Genomic DNA, 24,550 nt, shown 5'->3' on the forward strand with positions numbered 1-24,550 from the left:
GAAAGGAACCAGAGTTTGATGATTACTTTGTCAGACTGTGTCACAGTTGCCAAAACCAGAGAATAGAAAATTGAAGAAAGAAATGAAATACTGAGAGCTGGGAGAGAAGATGATCCAGATTTTGAATTCTTTTTCTTTTTTTTTTTCTTGAGACGGTGTCTCACTCTGTCCCCCAGGCTGGAGTGCAGTGGCACGATCTCGGCTCACTGCAACCTCCACCTCCCAGGTTCAAGTGATTCTTCTGCCTCAGCCTCCTGAGTAGCTGGGACTACATGCGTGTGCCACCACGCCCGGCTGATTTTTGTATTTTTAGTAGAGATGGGGTTTCACCATATTGGCCAGGCTTGTCTTGAACTCCTGACCTCGTGATCCGCACACCTCAGCCTCTGAAAGTGCTGGGATTACAGGCGTGAGCCACTGCTCCCGGCCCAGATCTTGAATTCTAAGGAAGTAACACAAATGAGAGGCCGGTAGTAATTCTTGAGCTAGAGCTAAGAGTTCCAGGATGGTTCCTTTAATGGAACCTTCTATCCTAAGTGTGGGTGTGGGAGGGACAAAATTAAATCAGGCAACATTAAGTAGAAAGGTATTTTTTAAATCCATTGGTAGACCACAAATACAAGCAATGATGAACTCTCTTTAATTATGCAGAATTATTTTGTTTTATGACCCCAAAATTAAGCTATCGTATTTACTTTTAACCATAATTTTAGTTCTTGATGTTAAGGTTTGTTACAGTCTATGTTATAAACTTTGAATTTGGATAGAAATGATTTAAAAATTATGTGGTCTCTATGTTAGGGGAAACCAATAGTTTTAACCCAATAAAATCACTTCTAAATAGTTATTTGAAATTTGAAAATAATAACAATGACATTTATGTAATATTTCAAAATCTGTACATTTCACATTTTAGTTCACACAGATATTTTATTTGAAAAGTTTTTAACAGTCTTGGAACTTTAGGACACAGTTGTGTTACAAACTGTTGTTTCTATAGATGGAAGTTCATAAAAATAATTACTTGTATTCTGTATCTGCTTGTAAATTGTTCTCTCTTATCTAAAAGTCATGTGAGCAGAGAATCCAATGTGTTTCATGGTGTTTTATTTTTCCCCCTTCTCTCCAGGAGAAAAGTTGAAATTATGCACACCCATAGTCTTTTCACTCTTCTTGGAGAAAGGCTGATGTTGCATACAAACACTGTGACTGTCACCACATACAACACACTTTATGAGGTAAAAATAAAAAATGTGTGATGAAAGTTTTAAGTGTATACAGTGGAAACCCTCTAAATCTATGCAATTGAGATGAGTAGTTGGTCTGTTAATCTAAAAGCTAATTAAACCAGAAAATGGTTTAATGGTAAAAAATGAATACATACTTTATATTTTTATTTTATTTTAAAACATATCCATGTACAAGTTTTGCCAATCTCTTTATGTCTATCCAAGAGCTTTTCTTCTAGTATGGGTTGGCTGACTGGCTTCACACAAAGTCTTTCTCACATAAACTACATCCATTACATATTATATATTAGTTCTACTTTCCCATCCCCACCCCTCTGTTTTTTTCCTCTCCTTCCTACTCTCTCCCTTTCTGCTTCTATTAGCTATATCCACTGCCAATATTAAGCTAGAGTTGCTACTGGGATAAATTTAGGTAAGAATTATTTGTAAAAATGATATCTGGAAGCATCTTTGGATCTCATCATTTCAATTTAGAAGTTCCTTTTTTATCACTTCCAACAAATGGAACAGTTTTGGGTTCAGTATTTTCTACGAAATGTGTATACTACCTTACAAGAGTGGCTACTTTCATTTTTAAATGCTAGTAAAATGTTAGTAATGTCCCCTTACATTAACCTTAAGTCTGCTTTTCCTATAACTCATCTTCAGTGGTCCCAGTTTTTTTTTCTCTAGCCTAAGAGCTAACTGCCAGCATCCATTTTTGTATGGCTCTAAGTTAAGGATGCTTTTTTATATTTCTAAATGGTTGAAAATAATCAAAAAAAGAATAATATATGAGTTGTGAAATTTATAGGATTTTCAAATTTCAGTGAACACAGTCACACTCATTTGTTTAGCTATTGCCTGTAGCTGCTTTGTGCCACAACCACAGAGTTAAAGAGTTGTAACAAGAATATTTGTTATGCTCTCCTCACCTTGCACTGTTGCTTGGCAAACTAGAAATTACAGAGATGTAATAACTCAACAGTGTTTCATGTACCGCCTGTATTGCCAAACCTAAGTTTTCTGCTTTTAAATACCAGTGCATACCCATCATGTCTAAACAAGAAGAAAAATGGATTTCTAATCTCACACTTTGAAATACGGCAGAGTGTAGATTATTTTGTTATAGATTTAGATGAAAAGACTTTGCATCTGTTATACAAGGGCATTATAGTCATGCTAAGAGAAAACTTACAGGTACTACCAAATATCCATAATATTATGCCTAACTTGGAAGAGCAGTGGTCAGGAAACATAAAACAGAATATCTCATCATTGTAGATTTATTTATAAAAATGTTTTTAAAATGAAAATGAGAGACATTGAGAAAGGCAGATGCTGAGATTCTGAATGAAATTGTACTATAATTTTGAATTAACCTGTAGTCTCAGTTACTTGGAGGGCTGAGGCAGGAGGATTGCTTGATCCCAGGAGGTCAAGGCTGCACTGCGCTGAGATTGCGCTGCTGCACTCCAGCCTGAGTGACAAAGTGAGACTCTGCCCCCTTCAGAAAAACAAAACAAAACAAAAACAAAAACAAATTTACTCTTCTCTAATACTGTTTCTTTTCATGTAAGCCATGGAACAGATCAACTCAGTTTCAGATTTTGCACAGTCCTCAAACAGGATAGGTTTTACATTTTTTTTAATTTGGAGATTTTTCTATTTCAATTTTATTTTTTCTTTTAAAAAATTTTTATTATATTTTAAGTTCTAGGGTACATGTGCACAACGTGCAGGTTTGTTACATAGGTCTACATGTGTCATGTTGGTGTGCTGCACCCATTAACTCATCATTTACATTAGCTATTTATCCTAATACTATCCCTCCCCCAAACCCCCACCCCCTGACAGGCCCCAGTGTGTGATGTTCCCCCCCCTGTGTCCAAGTGTTCTCATTGTTCATTTCCCACCCGTGACTGAGAACATGCAGTGTTTGGTTTTCTGTCCTTGTGATACGTTGCTGAGAATGATGGTATCCAGCTTCATCTATGTCCCTACAAAGGACATGAACTCATTCTTTTTTATGACTGCATAATATTCCATGGTGTATATGTACCACATTTTCTTAATCCATTCTGTCATTGATGGACATTTGGGTTGGTTCCAAGTCTTTGGTATTGTGAATAGTGCCATGATAAACATACGTGTGCATGTGTCTTTATAGCAGCATGATTTAAAATTCATTGGGTATATACCCAGTAATGGGATCAGTGGGTCTTTGGTATGTCTGGTTCTAGATCCTTGAGGAATTGCCCCACTGTCCTCCACAATGGTAGAACTAATTTACACTCCTACCAACAGTGTAAAAGCATTCCTATTTCTCCACATCCTCTCCAGCATCTGTTGTTTCCTGGCTTTTTTTTTTTTTTTTTTGTACATTAAGTTCTAGGGTACATGTGCACAATGTGCAGGTTTGTTACATATGTATACATGTGCCATGTTGGTGTGCTGCACCCATTAAATCGTCATTTACATTAGGTATATCTCCTAATGCTATCCCTCTCCCCTGCCACAATAGGTGTGTGATGATCCCCTTCCTGTGTCCAGGTGATCTCATTGTTCAATTCCCACCTATGAGTGAGAACATGCGGTATTTGGTTTTCTGTTCTTGTGATAGTTTGCTGAGAATGATGGTTTCCAGCTGCATCCATGTCCCTACGAAGGACATGAACTCATTCTTTTTTATGGCTGCATAGTATTCCATGGTGTATATCTGCCACATTTACTTAATCCAGTCTGTCACTGATGGACATTTGGGTTGATTCCAAGTCTTCGCTATTGTGGTGAATAGTGCCGCAATAAACATACGTGTGCATGTGTCTTTATAGCAGCATGATTTATAATCCTTTGGGTATATACCCAGTAATGGGATGACTGGATCAAATGGTATTTCTAGTTCTAGATCCTTGAGGAATCACCATACTGTTTTCCACAGTGGTTGAACTAGTTTACAGTCCCACCAACAGTGTAAAAGTGTTCCTATTTCTCCACATCCTCTCCAGCACCAGTTGTTTCCTGATTTTTTAATGATCGCCATTCTAACTGGTGTGAGATGGTATCTCATTTTGGTTTTGATTTGCATTTCTCTGATGGCGATTGATGATGAGCAAGATGGGGGAAAAAAGAGTGTTTTCGGATGTGTTCAATTAAATGAAATTCAAATTTCGGGGTCTGCAAATAAAAGGTTTTGTTTGTTTGGGTTCTTTTAGGAAAAGTACAGAGATTTATTGCAAAGAGAAAAGTACACACTCAGGAAAGGGGAGTGTGGGCTTACTTAAGAGAGAGTTGCATGCAAGGGTTTTTGGGGCTGCTACCTTTATGAGTTTCTTCTAAACAAGGGATGGAATTCATCAAGATTACTGTAAACAGGTAGATATTTCTCAGAACTGTGATGCTATCTAGTTTTACTCCAAATATGGGTGTTCCTGTAACCATTATGGTACTGATGGGTGTGTGATTTTGTATGTTAGTGAGTGTGTAATGAGGTCCTAGGTGAACCTCCATCAAATCCAGTGCCATAGTGGGTCCCATCAGCCTTAGCTATCTTGGCTCTCATCCTGGCTTTTCAGGGTCTTATCAACCCCTAGCTTCTGCAGCTATTTCAATAGTTTCCTTTTGCTAGTCATGTGAAACTGCTGCCTGGAGTTTTTTATTCTCCTGCAACCACCCTTATTATTCCTGTTTCATTTCCCCTTCCCCTTCAGAGATTTCCATCTCTTATTCTTAAGGGTTGATGAGGGAGAAGGCTGGTCTTCTTTATCTACTTCCTGCTGATTAGAGATGTTGGCCTTGCCTCCCAAGGGCGTGGAAATCTCTGGCTGCCTGGCCTGAGGGCTCTAAGGGTGAGTTATCAGGAGACTCTGAATCCAAGGGAGGGATTGGAATCATTGCATGACTATCATTTTGACATGGAACTGTTGTAATGTAAAAGACACAAAATTTACAAAGAGGTTAAACAAGTAAGGACAAAGATTCATAGTAATAAGAGAGCTATTGAAGGTCAAAGCTCACAATTGGTAGGTATCCTTTGATGGAGTCCCAGATGGTTTGAGCAGTGGGATTGTATTGAAATTATGTAGCCAGGTAGCCTGTTAGTAAATCTTTTGAACTTTCAGTTCAACTAATCCTGAATTGTTAATATAAGAACAGGTGTGTTTTATTACTGTGCAAACCCCACTTTGTTCAGCTAGAACATAAAGCCTCTTGTTGTTTCCTTGACCATTCAAGCAGTTCATGCTTTGACCCTGTTAGAGCTTCATACAGTAGCTTAGCAATGATTCTAAATCCTGGGATTCAAATCTTGCAAGTTCCTGTCATACCCAGGAAAGTTTTGAGTTACTTCTTCAGTTGTAGAGGCCTGACCTTTAAGATAGCTTCCTTTTGTTCAATGGACATGGTATAGTTTCCTGGGCTTAAGATGTACCCCAGATATTTTACTTCCAGTTTAGAAATCTGGGCCTTGGATGGAGAGACTGGATACGCTTTCTCCCAGGAAGTTTAGAACTTGAATAACATTCTTATCTGAGGCCTCTTTAGTGGGTTTGCATACAAGGATGTCACCCACATATTGGAGTATGGCTTCCCTTTCTGGCTCTAGTTACCGTAATTCTCTTGCCAAGGCATTTCTGAACAAGTGAGGGCTATCCCTAAAGCTCCGAGGCAGTATGACCCAGGTATACTGCCAGGAAATACTATTTTCAGTATTAGTTCACTCAAAAGCAAACAAATAGTGACAGTCAAGGCATAGAGGATACAAGAGAAAGCATCCTTAAGATCTAATATCATGAACCAATTGGTGTCTTCTGATATTTGGGTAAATATGGTAGAAGGATTTGGCACTATAGGATGTAGGGGAATTACAGCCTCATTAATAGTTCATAAGCCTTGAACTAGACAATATTCTTCATTTTGTTTTTAGACAGGGAGGACAGGACTATTACAAGGAGACTGACATGGAACTAGGAGGCCATGTGTTAAAAACTTCTTGATTAGAGGTTAAAGTCCTCACCTGGCTTCTTGTTTGAGGAGATATTGATGCTTATGTGGGAAATTACTTTTGTCTTTTAAAGAGGTGATCACTAGCTGACCACGTATTGCTTTGCCAGGAGTTTTTTGATTTCATACTTGTCGTTCCATTTCCAGATCTTATTTTGGAAGGAATCTCCTGTTTGTCTGATACTGGTAATGAAAAAACAAGTATTGCCAGTACTTCAAAGGAATGTTTCCCAGGGCCTGATAAATGTAAAGTGACTCCAACTGTGGCCAGGAAATCCCATTCCAATAAAGAAATGAGGCATAGAGTTTTGTAGCCTGAAGCTCAGGGGTAAGGTAAAGTGTTTTGATTTTGGAGTGCCATCAACATCCATGACAATGCAGTTATTAGAAGATAAGGTCCAAGAGTGGCCTTTAGGACAGAGTAACTTGCCCCGTAGCAATTAGGAAATTATTATTCTTTCCTGCCGTGTCAAGTCACCCAAAGCTCCTTAGTTGTGATGACCATGCTTTTGTGGGAGCCACCAGGAACCTTGGGTCCCTTCAGTCCTCAGTTATAACCATTATGGCATCAAGTTTCCTTCTCTCCCTTTGGAGCTGAGGGCAATCCCTTTTCCAATGGCCCTCCTGCTTGTAGTGAGGACAGGGTCTGGTTGGGGTCCCTTGGCTGGGACAGTTATTGGTACTGTGTCACAGCTCCCCACACTTGAAGCAGCAACCATTACCTTTAAGTTTTCTGGGAGGTCTGCTTGGTCCATGGGTGAAGTGTACCTCTGGGTGACCCTGAGTTGCAGGATGCTGCTTATAGTGACTGCTATCATTTGGGCCTGCTGCTATCTCATCATTTGCCATGCTAGGTCCTTTCAGCATATTCAGCCCTATCCCTATTATTGAATTCCACATCAAGCATTTCATTAATAGGCATTTGGGATCCCAAAGCCAATTTATGTGGTTTCCTTCTGATGTCAGGTGCTGACTGGCTAATAAAGCGTGTCCCAAGTAAAGTTTGGCAAGCATCAATATTGGGGTCAATGTTAGTGTATTTTCTTAGGGCCTTCACAAGGCATCTCTGGAACAAAGCTGGGTTTTCATCCTTTCTTTATTTCTCTTATTTTATTATAGTCCACAGGCTTGGTGTTATATTTTTCATTCCCTTCACTAAACAAGTCACCATATGATTTCTTTTTCTTAGATCAATTTGGCCCTGTTGATAGTTCCAGTTAGGGTCTTTGTTAGGCAAAGATGTGGCCCCCATACCATATTCTTCAGAGTCCCCAGATGACAGATTGTTATCATAAGCCTGGGCCTTTGCCCAAATATGCTGCTTTTCTTCAGGGGTGCAACACATGGACAAGATGATATGAATGTCTCCCCAAGTTAACTCAGATGAGAGTGAGAAAGCCCAGAATTCCTTCATGAATTTAGTTAAAAATCAAAGGTACATGCACCTGATGAATGATCCCAGCATCCCCATTGGCTACCTCCGTAAGTGGACATAACTTAGAATGGTCTCTTAGGAGGGTAGGAAACACCACTGCAGGTGACCCCATCAGGGCTCGGTTCCCTTGATAGGGAAGGTTATATAGGGTGTTAAGGAGGCAGACTAGTAAGAGTCGGGATGCTGGAGACAGTGGAACTAGGAGAAGACTGGGGAGTTAAAGGTGGAGCTGGGTAAGTGGGGGAAGCCGTGGGTGCCAGACTGTGTCTAGGTTAGGAGGTGAGGGAAGGCTCCTGAGAGGTATATTTCCCAAAAGGGGATCATTTAGGATATCTGGTTCCCCATTTGGTTCCCTTAAAGGAAGGGGTGTGAGCATAACAAAGGTGGGAATTCCTGTGAAGCTCAGGGTTTTGATAAAGAGCTATGAAGGCCTGTACATACAATATTTGAGTCAATTTTTTCTTATGTTCACAAAAAAGATCTAATTACAAGATGGTATTAAAATGTAGGGTCCTGTTCTTTGGCTATTGTACTCCATTTTCTGAAAGAGAGTTACTGTTGGCTTTGACTTGTTCTTGGGACAACCGACTGCGAGTGATTCTAAAATGGGGCTGATGATGCTCCAGGCTGGCTCATCATAAAGATAATACTGGTGGACTGGGTGAGATTTCCAAACACTGGTGGGACCTTCACCCCAGCTGGTGTTCAGGCTCTTGATAATAGGAGTTCAAGGATGAGTCAGAAAATAGTGATAGCATGGAGATTTCTTGCAAAGAGAAAAGTACAAACTCAAGATAGGGGAGTGTGGGTGTACTCAAGAGAAATAGTTGCATGCAAGGGGGTTTAGGGCAACTTCCTTTATGCAGAAATAAAGTTTAATAGAACATAACTCATTAAGTAAAGTCCATTGGTCACTTGACATTACAGAGTTGAGTAGTTGTAATGGAGATTATATGATCCACAAATCCTAAAATACTATCTGATCTTATCTATAAAAAATTTGCTGACCACTGCTCTACAGCAGTACAGAGAAATTTAACTCCCCTCTGTTGTTCTTTTTATTACAGTCTGTATTATATTCTTCTATCAGAATTAATATTCATCATTGCAAAAATTTGGAAAATGTAGAAATGCAACAAAATAAAATTTAGCAATTATGTCTGATTCATACTTAAGAATATATATATATATATATTTCTCAACTCATACACATATGCACACACAACTTTTATAAAATGTTATCCTAAATATAGTTTTCTTGTACAGCTTTTTGCACTTATATTTACAAATATATTTATCACAAAATATTCATCTGTAGCTGGGAAGGGTAAACTTTGGTAAGGGGACAGATAGTAATATTTCAGGCTTTGTGGGCTGTGCAGTGTCTGTCACAACTACTCAAATCTGTTGTAGCTCAGAAGCAGCCATGGACAGGATGAATCAGACAGGCTGTGTACCAGTAAAACGGTATTACAGAAAGAGGTGGCAGGCTAGATTTGGCCCACAGGCCGTAGTTTTCTGACCGCTACTCTATAATATTACTTTTAACTACTTGATTTTTTCTCTATTTTATATTCTCATCAGTTAAGAGTGGCTGCTCTTCAGATTAGTGAAGAAATCTACTGACTACTCTGAATTGTTTGTTTCTGAGCTTAATATTCCCACTTTGTGTCAGTCATTCCTCAAATCACAAGAGTAGTAGACCATGCCTTTCTGAACAGTGCCTTTTTGAATTATAGTAATGTTTTAGTATTGTTTCAATATTTTGCACACAGAACTGAGTAAGTACTAGCATAATGGCTTTTCCCTATGCAGAGTATAATGAGGCCATTTTCTTTCTTTATTCTGATACTGTATTTCCCTCATCATAGTAACTATTTTTTATTGGTCACCTCTCATGACAAACATGGTAAATTCTTTATGAACATTGTTTCAGATATTACAGCTACCCTATGATAATGGTATTTTTTATTTCTTTTTAAAATAGACAAATTAAGACTCACAGGTTAAATAATTTGCTATATGTCATGCCACTAATAAATAATCATAAAGTAGGTAGGTTCCATGATATATATGCATAATGCAAAAATGTCAGAATCTCTCCTCAGTTGACAGCATTAAAGTCCTCCTCTGAATCAAAACCTGCTACAATATCAAATTAGGCTTCTGAAAGCTGCTGCCTAATATTGATGAACGTGTGTTTATCTTTTGATTTTTTGAATCTAATAATTGCTTTGGTCAATGATGCCTATGTAAGTTTTTAACCATTGTTTTACCTATGTGAATTTTTGAGCATCTGCTTATTTTGACCTCTTATCCATAATAGAGAGTCTGAGTAGTCAGTGGAACTTTATATAAGAGTGTAGCATAATAACATAATATGTTGAATTTGAAAAACCATTGTGTAGTACTAACCTTTTAATAAGAAAATTTCGAATACATGTATATACACATATATGTATTTCTATTAGTCTTCCTGAAAAGTGACTCAACACAAGTACAGCAGCGTTTTTACCCACCACCTATACTTCTGTGTATTCCTGGTATCCAGATTTTGGTCTCTAGTGATATTCTACACAAAACAAAGCCAAGTAATTGCTGGTCCAATGTCTTAGATGAGGAAAACTCAGGGTAAGTTTGAATTCTCTGATACTGGATGTGGGATGAGGCAGAGCTCCTGAAATGATGAAGGAACCTATTTACAGGCCTCTGACCAATTTTAGTAATAATATTTGTTTTTCAAATAGAATAATGTTTATGGTTACTTTAAATAATTTTTCAAGGACTTTGAGTTTATAATGAACCCATATTCTAAAAAGAAAAGTTAATGTAAGTGTGCAAAATGCCAAAAGAGAAAGATCATAAATGATTGGTCAGCATTGTTAATCCTACAAAGTAGCAGAAAGGGTATTTAACATAAGCTTTAATACTACTGCCAAACCAAATTGTATTATTAGAATGACAGGACAGTAGATTACTGTTTCTGGATCACCAGAGTTTAAACATTACATCTTTTGCTGGGTCGCATCTAGTTGCAAAAAAATTAACTTGTGTGATGGGTATCAATTTAATTTGTATTAACATAGTAAAGGAAATTTAACTGAAAAAGGGAGTCACTTCCAGAGTTGCAGTTTAGGTTTAATTCATCTTGTTAGCTTCAATCAAGTTTTGTAGTCTTAGCAAGAATTAGTTGTTTGATAATCCAGAGTTTGAAATGTTTTTTTAATCTTCATTTTCTTTTTTCAGTTTGGGAAAATCACCTTAATCTCAGCAATGCATCAAAATAAATATTACTACAACTCTACGAATGTGTAAAATTAAGTGCAGAAATAATGAAGAACCAACTTATGGTGTTGATAATGATGTTTTAGAGTAGAGTAGAGTAGAGTAGAGTAGAATAGAATAGAATAGAATAGGAAGCCAGGCACAGTGACTCATGCATGTAATCCCAGTACTTTGGGAGGCCGAGCAGGGTGGATCACTTAGGGTCAGGAGTTTAAGATCAGCCTGGCCAAAGTGGTGAAACCCAGTCTCTACTAAAAATACAAAAAATTTAGCCATGTATGGTACTATGCACCTTTAATTCCAGTTACTCGGGAAGCTGAAGCAGAATAGCTTGAACCTGGGAGATTGCTCTACTGCACTCCAGCCTGTTCGACAAAGCAAGACTCTTGCTCTAAAAAAAAAGAAAAAAAAAGAATCTGTAATTTTAACTAATGTTTTTTGAAGTCTTATTAGGATAAAGACTATGTTATAGTGATCTTTGAAACAAATTTTAAGTTTGATTTGATAAGATGCTTGTAATATAATAAACAATAAATTTTAAGTCACAGGCCGGGTGCGGTGGCGCGTGCCTGTAATCCCAACACTCTGGGAGGCCGAGGTGGGCGGATCATCTGAGGTTGGGAGTTCGAGACCAGCCTGATCAACGTGGAGAAACCCTATCCTACTAAATATACAAAATTAGCCAGATGTGGTGGCGCATGCCTGTAATCGCAGCTACTCAGGAGGCTGAGGCAGGAGAATCGCTTGAACCCAGGAGGTGGAGTTTGCAGTGAGCTTAGATTACAGCATTGCACTCCAGCCTGGGCAAGAAGAGCGAAACTCTTGTCTCAAAAAAAAAAAAAAGGCACAAAATCAGATTCTTGGCAGGACATGTCAGACAACATTGTATAAGTTGTGAAGATGTAAATATCTATCTTGATTATTTTGAAAACCAAAAAATTTAATAAATTATTTACCTCTGTAGTTTTCTCAGGTGAATTTATTCTGAAGAATATATACTAAGAAGTGAGTTAACTTTAATGGACCTCTTTTTGAAATTACTCAAAGCTATTTTATAACATATTATTTAGAAATTGTAATATTTATAAAACTTGTATTTTAAATTCTATTTGTATCTTTAGTTTTGCTTTGTTACTCCATCTCTAAATTATGAGTAATTATGTTTTTCTTTTGTTAATGATTTGTAGCCCTCTCTAATACACTTAAGAGTTGTTTGATTTTAGAATATGTTTTCTGCAGGCAAAACGAGTAGATTTTCATGTTTAATACACTTGTAAATCTCAACAATAATATGTTTCATTACTTCATTGTGATACTAGTTTTGCTTTATGGGTTCTCTTTGCATACTGTTCCCTTAATTTAATTAAACATCTGGTGGTGACACAAGGAGCCAAGTGTAAGATCTTATCACCTAAATGAGAGCTTTGTTCCTTATAGTAATAATTAACCAAAAAACATGTGTTTTTAAAATTAACTGTAAGGATATAACAATTTATGAATGCAATCATTTTACAAGTTAGTCAACTTTAAAACTAAATACTTAGGCCGGGTGCGGTGGCTCACGCCTATAATCCCAGCACTTTGGGAGGCTTAGGTGGGCGGATCATGAGGTCAGGAGATCGAGACCATCCTGGCTATCATGGTGAAACTCTGTCTCTACTAAAAATACGAAAAAATTAGCTGGGCATGGTGGCAGGTGCCTGTAGTCCTAGCTGCTCAGGAGGCTGAGGCAGGAGAATAGTGTGAACCCAGAAGGTGGAGCTTGCAGTGAGCCGAGATAGTGCCACTGCACTCCAGCCTGGGCGACAGAGCAAGACTCCGTCTCAAAAAAAAAAAACAAACAAAAAAAACTTAATAATCAAACTTTTTCTCAAAATTATAGAATCTCAGAGGTAGACAGTATGTTAGATACCATCTTATTCAAACTTTCTATTCACAGAAAAAAAAAGTCATAAAGTTAGGTAGCTTGTCCAAACCTGTAAATATTCTCTGACCCGAATACAGTGGCAGTTAGATGCAACAGCAGGGTTAATAGTTTGCCTTTTTTTTTTTAACCACCTCATCTCAAATAGTTGAACCTACTAATACTACAGAATTTACGCATGAGGAAGCTGGGGAGCAAGTGCCTTAGAAAGATAGCTTCAGTAGCTCCTGCTTCAGCCTAAAGTTCTGTAACACATGAATTGCAAAATAATTCCATTTATAAAATGAAATTTCAATGTGTAATGCTGGGCTCAGGTGTTATCTCTGTAAATAGCACATGAAGTTACCTCCATAGTTATGATTCATTATTGTTTCCCTCCCTGTTGATTACCTGTATTCTAGCCACTGGTGACATGTGGCTCTTGAACACTTAAAACGTGGCTGGTATGAATTGAGATGTGCTATAAGTGTTAAATACACATTGATTTTCATGTCCATATCCAGCTCTGAACCTCTGTACAATTTTGTTTTACTGGAGGTTTGGGGTTGCTATGCATATCTCTTACCAATCCAGTCAAACCTTTGGGGCCCATCTTGAGCCCTGCTCTTCCATTAAAATGTTTGGGTCTAAATTCATCTTTTTTTGTTTATATCTCATTATTCCCTTTCTCCCTTTTTAAGCTTACATAGGTTCTTAATGATAGTCTATCATGTTTTGTTACCTAATAGGGGCATGCATTTATGCCTGCCTCTAGAACAATAGTTAAATAAATTGCTACTAGAAATGAAGTTGCACCTAGCAATGTATTTTCAGTCTCCAAACATTTAGCAGAGGGAGGGCCCATATCTGGATATTAATATATACATGTTGAATTGAGTTTCTCAATATATATTTGTCATTTTAAAAAAAATATGTTATAGTTTTCAAAGCACTTTCACATATGGAGCTTTATTTAATCTTCCTAGCAGTTTTATTAGATAGACAAGGCAATTATTCTTTTAATTGTTAGATGATAAAGTAGGGACTTAAAAAGACAATATAAAAACTAGTGACACTTTTGTTTCCTGTGCAATGTGATTTCCTCTCTTTTGGTTGAAAACACTTTCTAACTATCATGGAAGAGTAGGTCCTGGTTTCTTTTAAGCTCATTCGAAGTTATTTTGAATCCTTTATTTATAATCACAATTTTCTTGGATCTCATCCACTGGGCTATAGGTACACACCAGAGTCTTTGGGGCAAGTTGTTGTGAAAACTCCTTATAGGTATATACCAAGCAATAAGTGATTGTTCTTTAGTATATGGTTTTCAAATAAATTTTATCTCATGTCAACTCCATTTGATTAGGAGTACATGTGTGGGATCCTTTGTGTAGAAAGTTGTGAAACACTGTTTAGTTTTAACAAGGAAGTGTTTAGTTTCATCAAAAGTATGAGAATGAGGGGAATGGGGGTAATTAAATGCTATATTATTTAATAGAGTAGGTCAGTTTTTATTTCTGGTCAATATCTTTTTTATGAACATTCCTAATATGAAAATGTCCTGTCTTAGTCTGAGTAGAAAGGGAAGGAAAATGAGACCTCTGGATGTCATAGTCCTTTTCTCATCAGAAGAGACCATCTCTCTCCCTCAATTTGCTTTTTCCATCTTCAGCTTCAACAATACAGCTATGTTCAATTGTCCTTTCAACTAATGTTGGTGGTTTTGCAGCAGTTTTTGTACTTAGGTTTAACTGTTTATTCAGAATTTGCCATGTTAAAGCTAAACAGGAAATTAAATCACAGATATAAAATGATATCTTTATTAAATATAACCTCATTGGGTTTATGTAAGAGGTAAACACAAGCTCAAGCCTAAAATACAGTGAGCAGTCATATATACATTATTGATATATAATTAAGTTAATCTTTAATTTAACAAATATTTACTGAGTGCTGGTGTGTGTCAGGCATTGGTGCTGATTACTAGGAATATAACAGTGAAGATGACGTTCAAAATCCTGCTCCCACATTTTAGTGGGAAAGTTAGTAAATGTTTTAGAATTTTCTCTTTCCTTTATTTGGTCAACTGTTTTTTGTATTTGAAAGAAATAATTTGAAAAACTCATTAGTAAATGACAACGAGCCACATTGTTAGGATGTCTCTACTAAAAGTTCTTGTTAGGAAGAACTTTCCCTTGTCACACTTACTGAAGTAGGGGCCGGATGTGGTGGCTCATGCGTTTAATCTCAGCACTTTGAGAAGCTGAAGCAGTAGGATTGCAGGAGCCCAGCAGTTCAAGACCAGCCTGGGCAATAAAGTGATACCCTATCTTTACAAAAAAAAAAAAAAAAAAAGAAAGAAATAATTAGCTGAGTGTGGTGGCATGAACCTGTAGTCCCAGCTACTTGGGAGACTTAGGTAGGAGGATCGCTTGAGTCCAGGAGTTGGAGGCTGCAATGAGCCATGATTGTGCCACTGCAGTCCAGCCTGCATACCACAGTGAGACTCTGTCTCCAAAAAAAAAAAAAAAAAAAAAAGTAGTTCATAAATAATTTTATGAACACTGAAAAGGCATTTTGAACAATAAATTCATGAATTTCCTAATTAATCTTTCTTTCTATAGATACTGGTTCTGGTTTTGTATGTATAAATAACAAATAAAATTTGGTGAATACAGAGTTAAAGAGTTTAGAAGTATATGGAATTCATTAAAAAGTCCCTTTAGGGCTGGGCACTGTGGCTCACACCTGTAATCCCAGCACTTTGGGAGGCTGAGGCGGGTGGATCATCTGAGGTCAGGAGTTCAAGACCAGCCTGATCAACATGGTGAAACCCTGTCTCTACTAAAAATACAAAGAATTAGCCAGATGTGGTGGCACATGCCTGTAATCCCAGCTATTTGGGAGGCTGAAGCAAGAGAATCACTTGAACCCATGAGGTGGAGTTTGAAGTGAGCTGAGATTGCAGCATTGCACTCCAACCTGGGCAACAAGAGTGAAACTCCATCTCAAAAGAAGGAAAAAAATAAAAAGTCCCTTTAGAAGAGATGTTTCTTTTGGTTTGGACTGCATTGATATTTCTTTTGCAGGTTCATTGTATATCTATATTTTACAATTGTGATTTAAATTGTTTTCTAAATGAAGTTCAAATTCTTCATCTTTCAGATCTTGACAGAGCAAGTATGTACTCAGGTCGTACACAAACCACATCCAGAGCCAGATTCTACAGTGAAAATTCAGAATCCAAGTGAGCAAATGGCAGTTCTTTATTGTATTGGGGTCGGCGCATGGCAACATATGAGACTAAATCAAAACTTTTCCTAACCCCTTAAATCATTATGGTGTTTACCGAGTTCATGACAGTTTTAACTCACCTTTTATAGTGCTAAGTATTTATTTGAAAGTCAGTAATACGTTTTGAGTTGAGCGTAGGATATGGTTATAAATCTTTAAGTTTTTTTCTTTGTTTACAGTGATTCTTAAAGTGGTGGCAACTTTGTTAAAAAACTCTACACCAAGCGCAGAGCTGATGGAAGTTCGTCGTTTATTTTTATCTGATATGATAAAACTTTTCAGTAACAGCCGTGAAAATAGAAGGTAAGCGGTTTGGATACTATAACAACACTTTATTCCATAATTAATATTTTCTCTCTTTTAGAATTTCAATTCATTCCAAATCTTTTCCATATTGCTAAATACTTTTAATCATCAGAAAAGGCATATTATGTTTCTTTGACGTATTCAGTATACTTCTATTTATTTTTATATTATTTTTATTTTGTTATATGGATACTATATTTTAATTGTATATATGAATATACATATAAACAAACTCTTATTTAAAATGTAACATCCCTTTTAGTGGTACCTATCTATCACCAATAGAACTTTCAGTTGTAATTGTGTTGGATTTTCTCATTTTCGTCTATGCTTTCCACCCCATTTTTCTTATGGCTGATTGTTGTTCATTTTTAAGCTAGTTTACATGGGGTAGAGTCTGAGGCCATGAACTCTGGAGTAATCATTGCCTGAGTCTATAATTTAACAAATATTGACTGAGTGCCTATTGTGTTCAGTGTAAGACCCAGTGCTACACAAGATAGTCTTAGTACACAGTCTTGGTACATTCCAGTGTGAAAAAAAAACATAAAGCAATGATTAATACATAATGTGTTAAATACATTGTGAGTGCTAAAGGTGGTAAGAAAGTAGAGAAGCAATAAGTAAATCTGACTGTGAAAGTTAGGAAAGTGATTTTGAATGACAATTAGGATTTTTCCTGGTAGAGAAATAAGAGAAAGTCATTCCAATTACAGAATCTATAATGTGCAGCATGACTGTACACCTTACTTTACTGAGGTCAGATCATATTTTCACTATTTTATTTATCAAAGTTTCAAAATAGTAAATTCTAACTTAATTTGGATATTTTTAATGAGATCAATTTTTTTTCTTTTCTCACAAGATGCTTATTGCAGTGTTCAGTGTGGCAGGATTGGATGTTTTCTCTTGGCTATATCAATCCTAAAAATTCTGAGGAACAGAAGATTACCGAAATGGTCTACAATATCTTCCGGATTCTTTTGTATCATGCAATAAAATACGAATGGGGAGGCTGGAGAGTCTGGGTGGATACGCTGTCAATAGCCCATTCCAAGGTAACACGGGATTTAACATTTTAATATCAGAGTTATTGTGGTGGATTAAACGGCTACAGATATGCATCTGGTGCCATCTTGTGGGCATCTTAGATTTTGACAGATTCCTGTATCTCAGTTTTGTATTTTTTTCCTCACTGTTCATAGACTGTTAGAACTTGAAAGTGGCTTATAGATGAATTAATTCAAACCCCAAATTTATAAATTAGGAGTTTTATACCCAAAGATGACCTACATCTGTTTTATAGCAAATCTGAGAACTTTAATCTGAGCCACTTGCTCTTTTAACTGGTTCTTGGAAGACTATTTCATGAAATAGTCTCTGAAATATACTTTTTAAGACTTTTTTTAAGAAGTCAGATTTTTTTATTTCCAAGTGAATCATAAAACATTTAAAGTGTTTAAGTTTAGTGGTATTTTAATTGCATTATCTTTTCTTTATTTTTAATCTTAAAAATCTGTATGTCTATATTTTAAGTATTATTTGATTTTTGGTAAAATGAAATAGTGAATTAAAGTGTACAAGTATATACACATTAGATTCTGGAAATTCAGAGTTAGGATATCTCATCATGAAGTGTTATAGAAGAAGCATGGGTGTCAGAAGTATGGCTTTTAATTTAGTCTGTGCCATAATTGAGTTTTGTGATTTTAGAAGACTCATTTAGTCTTCTTGAACACGAGTTAGAAAAAACTGTTTAATAAGATAGATAGTAAACATTATAGACTGTGTGGGTTATGTAGCGTCTGATATAACTACTCAACTCTGCTGTTCAGTGTGAAAGACAATACATAATGTAAATGGTTATCATGGTTTTGAATAAACCTTTATTCACCAAAAGAGATGATAAGCAGATTTGTCCTGTGGGCCATGTGTTACCAACCCCCACTTTTGGGACTTGCATTCTTCTTCTGTAAAATTAAGGAGATTTTTGTATTATGAGATATTCTTTAAAGGATGGTTCCCCCAATGTAAAATTCTGTTAACTTATTTAAATATACATTAATAGCACCTATGTCTATAAGAGAAAGACTATGAACTTTAAAAAATATTAGAAAAGCTTTTGTTTCTATTATAAATTTACATTTTGTAATATAGTGATGCCTCAGATTTATCATTGCTTTAACAAATTTGAAAATAGGAAAGAAAAAGACATTGCAGGTCTTTGTACAAAAAAGGATTCTGATTATTAATAAAGAAGCCTAAGTAACAAATTCAGAGCAGCTTATATAAGGATAAAACTGTCATGTTTTAACAGCTTGTAAATTTATATATTTAATGATATGTGTGAATTTTTTAACTTCAGTTGTTGGGACAGGTACACATATGAGCAATAGATGGTGAAAACCGACATAGTAATAGTACTTTGGATATTGTATATTATTAGCTGTTTATTCTCTGTTTAAGCTTACATAAATATGTGGAAGTTAACTGGTATATTAGGTTTGGGTAACATTGAAATATTCAGCCTAAAAGAAAATAACTTTTAATATTGCTGAGTTATCTGTGTGACTTTGGCAATCCTTATAATAAATCATATATAGCTGTATTTGTTGATTATTTCCAGTTCCTTAATGAAACTAAGCACTTGCTTTAGGATTAACAAGTGCTAGCTTTGAAGTCTTAAAATTTCTGACATGGTTTTTTGTATTTCCACAGTTTAATGTGTATTATTTATTTTTTTCTTTTTGATAATGTACAAAATGCCTTAATGTTTTCTTTACTTATTCCTAAGGTCACTTATGAAGCTCATAAGGAATACCTAGCCAAAATGTATGAAGAATATCAAAGACAAGAAGAGGAAAACATTAAAAAAGGAAAGAAAGGGAATGTGAGCACCATCTCTGGTCTTTCATCACAGACAACGGGAGCAAAAGGTGGAATGGAAATTCGAGAGATAGAAGATCTTTCACAAAGCCAGAGCCCAGAAAGTGAGACCGATTACCCTGTCAGCACAGATACTCGAGACTTACTCATGTCAACAAAAGTGTCAGATGATATTCTTGGAAATTCAGATAGACCAGGAAGTGGTGTACATGTGGAAGTACATGATCTTTTAGTAGATATAAAAGCAGAGAAAGTGGAAGCAACAGAAGTAAAGCTCGATGATATGGATTTATCACCGGAGACTTTAGTAGGTGGAGAGAATGGTGCCCTTGTGGAGGTTGAATCTCTGTTGGATAATGTATATAGTGCTGCTGTTGAGAAACTCCAGAACAATGTACATGGAAGTGTTGGTATCATTAAAAAAAATGAAGAAAAGGATAATGGTCCGTTGATAACATTAGCAGATGAGAAAGAAGACCTTCCCAATAGTAGTACATCATTTCTCTTTGATAAAATACCCAAACAGGAAGAAAAACTACTTCCTGAACTTTCTAGCAATCACATTATTCCAAATGTTCAGGACACACAAGTACATCTTGGTGTTAGTGATGATCTTGGATTGCTTGCTCATATGACCGGTAGTGTAGACTTAACTTGTACATCTAGTATAATAGAAGAAAAAGAGTTCAAAATCCACACAACTTCAGATGGAATGAGCAGTATTTCTGAAAGAGACTTAGCGTCATCAGCTAAGGGGCTGGAGTATGCTGAAATGACTGCTACAACTCTGGAAACTGAGTCTTCTAGTAGCAAAATTGTACCAAATATTGATGCAGGAAGTATAATTTCAGATACTGAAAGGTCTGACGATGGCAAAGAATCAGGAAAAGAAATCCGAAAAATCCAAACAACTACTACGACACAAGTAAGCTACCTTATATGAGTTCTAGAAATAAAAAAAATGCTTGAATAGATAGAGTTGTTAGCACTAAAACAGAGTACTTTCTTATCAGTTACTTCCTGTTTATATTGAATTATGGCATAATAGTAATTTATGGAATGAAATAGTGTGGTATAATTTCATGTATATAAGAAATTAAAAATATCTCAAGTATATTTCCAACTCTGCCACATTCTTCTGTGTAACTTTGCTCAACCTCTCTGGGCCTAAGTTTCCTTATATAGTACAAGAGGTTGTACTAAAGGATGACTAAGGTCTCTACCAGTTCTAACATTTTAAACTCTGTGACCACATTTACACATTTTGTACTCAAGATCTTCCTTCTGAATACTTGATTAATTTTAACCTTTTAAGCTTCAGGCCCAACCCTGTTCTGTGGATTATAGAAAAGAGGACTTGGAGCCCAGATTGAACTGATAAATGAAGGGGAAGGGAAAAGGGAACTGTTATTTATCCAGTGCCTACTATGTTCCAGGCACTGTGCTATATGTTTTCAGATTTAATCCTCACAACAACCCTGTGAGGTAGGTAATATGGCTGAGAAAAATTAGAATTATTAGCAGTGAGAATTTTCTGTACAACCACATGAATAGGAATTTGTTATAAGACAATTAAAGACTCTTAGGTCTGGTTGTTAGGAAATGTTAGTGCTTCAGTTTTGACCTCACTGGAATAAAGCTAAAAACAGATGATGTTTTCTGATACAGATTTTAATTGTTGAGCTTTGAGTTATGACTACTTCTTTATTTTCTAGGATAAATAATACCTTATGGTTAAGAGTTTAAGAAATAAGAATACTTTTCTCGTTAATGACTTGGGTTTTTTTTTATCCTCTGGGTGTCCCACTTGCCTTTTAATATCATTGAAGATACATTGAATGTGTTTCCATTAGGGCTATACTATGAGGAGTAAACCATGCCTGTCTTGTGTCTTTGTACTCCAGTAAGAATCCTTAATAATATATCATGTGTGTGGGGAAAGTATTTTTATTTTTTCTGTAACTGCCAATTTCCATTTTTTGTGGCAGTTGCATTGTAGTGATAATTGGCAGGAGATGAGAATACTGAATTAGATACAGATGTAAAATAAAGGAAAACATCGTGTATTGTTGATTGAACAATAGGCTTGCCTGTTGAACACGAGGCTTGCCTGTTTTACATTTGGAGTTTATAGACATTTTTCTGGTTTGTTTTCTAACTTACCAAATGCATTTGTGTTTTTGAATTGAAGTATTATACGTGAAACAGATTTTAAAGTTGAATATTACTTGAAACTGTTCAAGTAATATTTTTTCTAATCGTGTGCTTTAGTTACAATTAGTTGATGACATATATCCAGTATACTTCACTTTGTATATGCTCACTTCAGTAAGGAAGTGTTGTGGTCTAATTTAAAGACTCTTAATGGGGTCAAGAGGGTCTGGTTTTCAGTGTGAACTTTGGTGTTAGCTTTAGGTATTTGATTATCTTGCCTAGTTTCTGCAATAGTCAAGTAAAAGCAATAGTGGAGACTTCAGCCCGGAAAGTTTCCTGTGCAAGGAATTACCAGGTGAATAATATATGTGAAATATATTAAACTGCTAAAGTCATATGCTAAAGCATTAAAGCATTGTTCACTTTACTATACTCACAGTTTCATTTTGAAATAAGGCATTTCTTTTGTATTCCACAAAAGTTCACCTTTTCCTTCTTTAGGCTGTGCAGGGTCGGTCTATCACCCAACAAGACCGAGATCTCCGAGTTGATTTAGGATTTCGAGGAATGCCAATGACTGAAGAACAGCGGCGCCAGTTTAGCCCAGGTCCACGGACTACAATGTTTCGTATTCCTGAGTTTAAATGGTCTCCAATGCACCAGCGGCTTCTCACTGATTTGCTATTTGCATTAGAAACTGATGTACATGTCTGGAGGAGGTAGAAATATTTCTTTTTTATAAATTAAAAGAAAATATTTAAAATCTGCCATTGCCTGTTCTATTTTAAAGAGACTTGACAAAACCAAAAATCTGCTTTGATTAAAGGAATTTCCACATTTTTCTTGTTTCCTGTTTAAATTAATACCATGGACTAAATTTATTAGTGATAATATTATAATACATACTGTTTAAAGTTTAAAATCACCCTGTGACATGTGAATTCAGAGCCCGTAGTATTGGAGCAGTTAGTGGATATCAGTTCAAAGACAATAACTTAAAGACAACAAATCTACATAAATTAAACCATTGCCTTTCTAAATTTTCAATTTAATTTTTTAATAGTAAATGTGCAACAGATTAATTATGACAGCATATTATTTACATAGGCATGAATACAATTAGGAAGTTGATGGATATAAGTAACAAGGGCAACTTAAATGATCTAGCACAACATTCTTAGGAATGTCGGCTTCTATGCTTCTCGTTTTCCTTTTAGGATTCAAGGTGGCTGCTTCAACTCCCAACATCAATTCATCATGAGAAACTTGCCCAAATTAAAAGGCAGAGATGACTCTTCTTCCTTCCTCTTCTTCCTATTTTTCCTCTGCCTCCTCTTCTTCTCTCTCCTCTTTCACTTTCTCTTTTTATTCTCCTCTTTTCTTCTTTTTTTTTTAAAAGAAGCCCCTGAAGAAAAATCCCCCTTGTGTCTCATGAGACAGCAGGATCACATCCTCTTTCAAAATTAATCATCAGAAAAAGCAAATGAGATTATAATGACTGGTTTTTAGGGACTAATACTGGTTAATTAACTAGTAACTAGGGTGAGGCTAGTCTTTCCTATACCCAATCAAGCTCAATAATAGAACAAAATATAAAATATGTGTCAGCAGGGAAAAAGTTACGACTGTTGTGGAAGACGTCAATAAAGTCTGCCATAGAAAGATTTTGATTTTGATTTTATTTGATCAATTTGTTCTTATACTAATATATTTTCATTGCTAATTATTATATGATAAATTACCTGGAGATGGTAACTAAGGAAACCTAAATACCATGAAATATATTACTATTAACATGAAGACCAATGTATGGAGATAAATTATGTAATTTAATAATTATAATATCAGTAGCCTCCAAGTGAGTGATACTCAGCTTTTTTTCCATCCACCCCTACTCTGTGTTTTTGTTTTCTTTGATGGGCTCTCATGAAATTACCCAAGTAGAATTTAATGACATTTAAATTTTTTAAAGGTAGCACTTTATTTTTAGGAGGGGGAGAAGCATCTTGAAATTTAAGATACACAGTGATAGATAATAATTCACAACTCTAAATGGGTGAGAATTATTGACTTAATTTTGACCATGGAGTAATTTCTTTTTTTTAATCTTATTTTTTTTCCCATTAAAAAACAGTTCAGACCAGGTGTGGTAGCTCACGCCTATATCCCAGCACTTTGGGAAGCCAAGGCGGGAGGATAGCTGGAGCTCAGGAGTTCGAGACCAGGGCAAGATCCTGTTTCTACAAACATTAGCTAGGCGTGGTGGTGTCCACCTGTAGTCCCAGCTACTCGGAAATCTCCTGGGCCCAGGGAGGTTGAGGCTGCAATGAGCCATGATCCCACCACTGCCCTCTAGCCTGGGTGACAGCAGAGATCCTGTCTCAAAAAGAAAAAAAAATTATATTCTTGACTGACACCAAACGAAAGCAGTGTATTTTTTTGACATCTACATTGTATGTTTTGTATGGGAATGCTGTACTACCAACTTAGTTTGAGATTTTGTTGCTTTTCTTATTAAATAAGTTCTTGAATTTGTACTGATTTATTTATATTCCCCTATCATGTCACTTCTTTAACAAGTACACCTTTTCAATGTGACTAGTCAAAGGTGGGGCTGAAGTCACTGGTGATGTGACAAATTGAAACCGCCTACAAAGTAAAACTTTCAGTTAAATTTTTAGGTTTTCAGTTTCAGATTTTATTTATAGGTATGAAAATTTTGAATTGGTTATATTCTGAGTTTCCATATTATTTTTAACATTAGACATACTTTTTATATTTAAAAGATTCTGCCTTTCAACAACAAAAAAATCAGATTTGGCAACATAAATATTTTTAGCCAAATTTATTGAATCAGTCATATGTCTTAGAATCAATCTAGTTCTATGTTTTTCAAGCAAAATAGTAATAATAATAATGAGTTAATATTCTTGGACACAACAAAATTCTGTGGAGATGAATGCTTAGTTTTTGGTAATATGATATCTCAGTTATAAATCACTTTATTTTATAATAATTTAATTTTAAATATGGCTAGCTCCTACCATTCTATAATTT

At 35.9% G+C, this 24,550-nt stretch overlaps 1 protein-coding gene across 2 annotated transcripts in view; it reads left to right on the plus strand.

Moving 5' to 3' along the window:
* The window catches only part of NBEA (neurobeachin), a 752,078-nt gene that overhangs the window by 197,701 nt on the left and 529,827 nt on the right, over positions 1-24,550 (plus strand). For both annotated transcript variants that reach the window (XM_025364271.1, XM_025364273.1), the window contains exons 18-23: positions 1,130-1,238; positions 16,019-16,100; positions 16,327-16,450; positions 17,319-17,511; positions 19,248-20,264; positions 21,995-22,212. In XM_025364271.1, coding sequence (XP_025220056.1) covers positions 1,130-1,238; positions 16,019-16,100; positions 16,327-16,450; positions 17,319-17,511; positions 19,248-20,264; positions 21,995-22,212 — 1,743 coding nt within the window. The remainder of the gene's footprint in view (positions 1-1,129; positions 1,239-16,018; positions 16,101-16,326; positions 16,451-17,318; positions 17,512-19,247; positions 20,265-21,994; positions 22,213-24,550) is intronic.

Source organism: Theropithecus gelada, chromosome 17, assembly GCF_003255815.1.
Source record: "Theropithecus gelada isolate Dixy chromosome 17, Tgel_1.0, whole genome shotgun sequence".
NCBI lineage: Eukaryota > Metazoa > Chordata > Mammalia > Primates > Cercopithecidae > Theropithecus > Theropithecus gelada.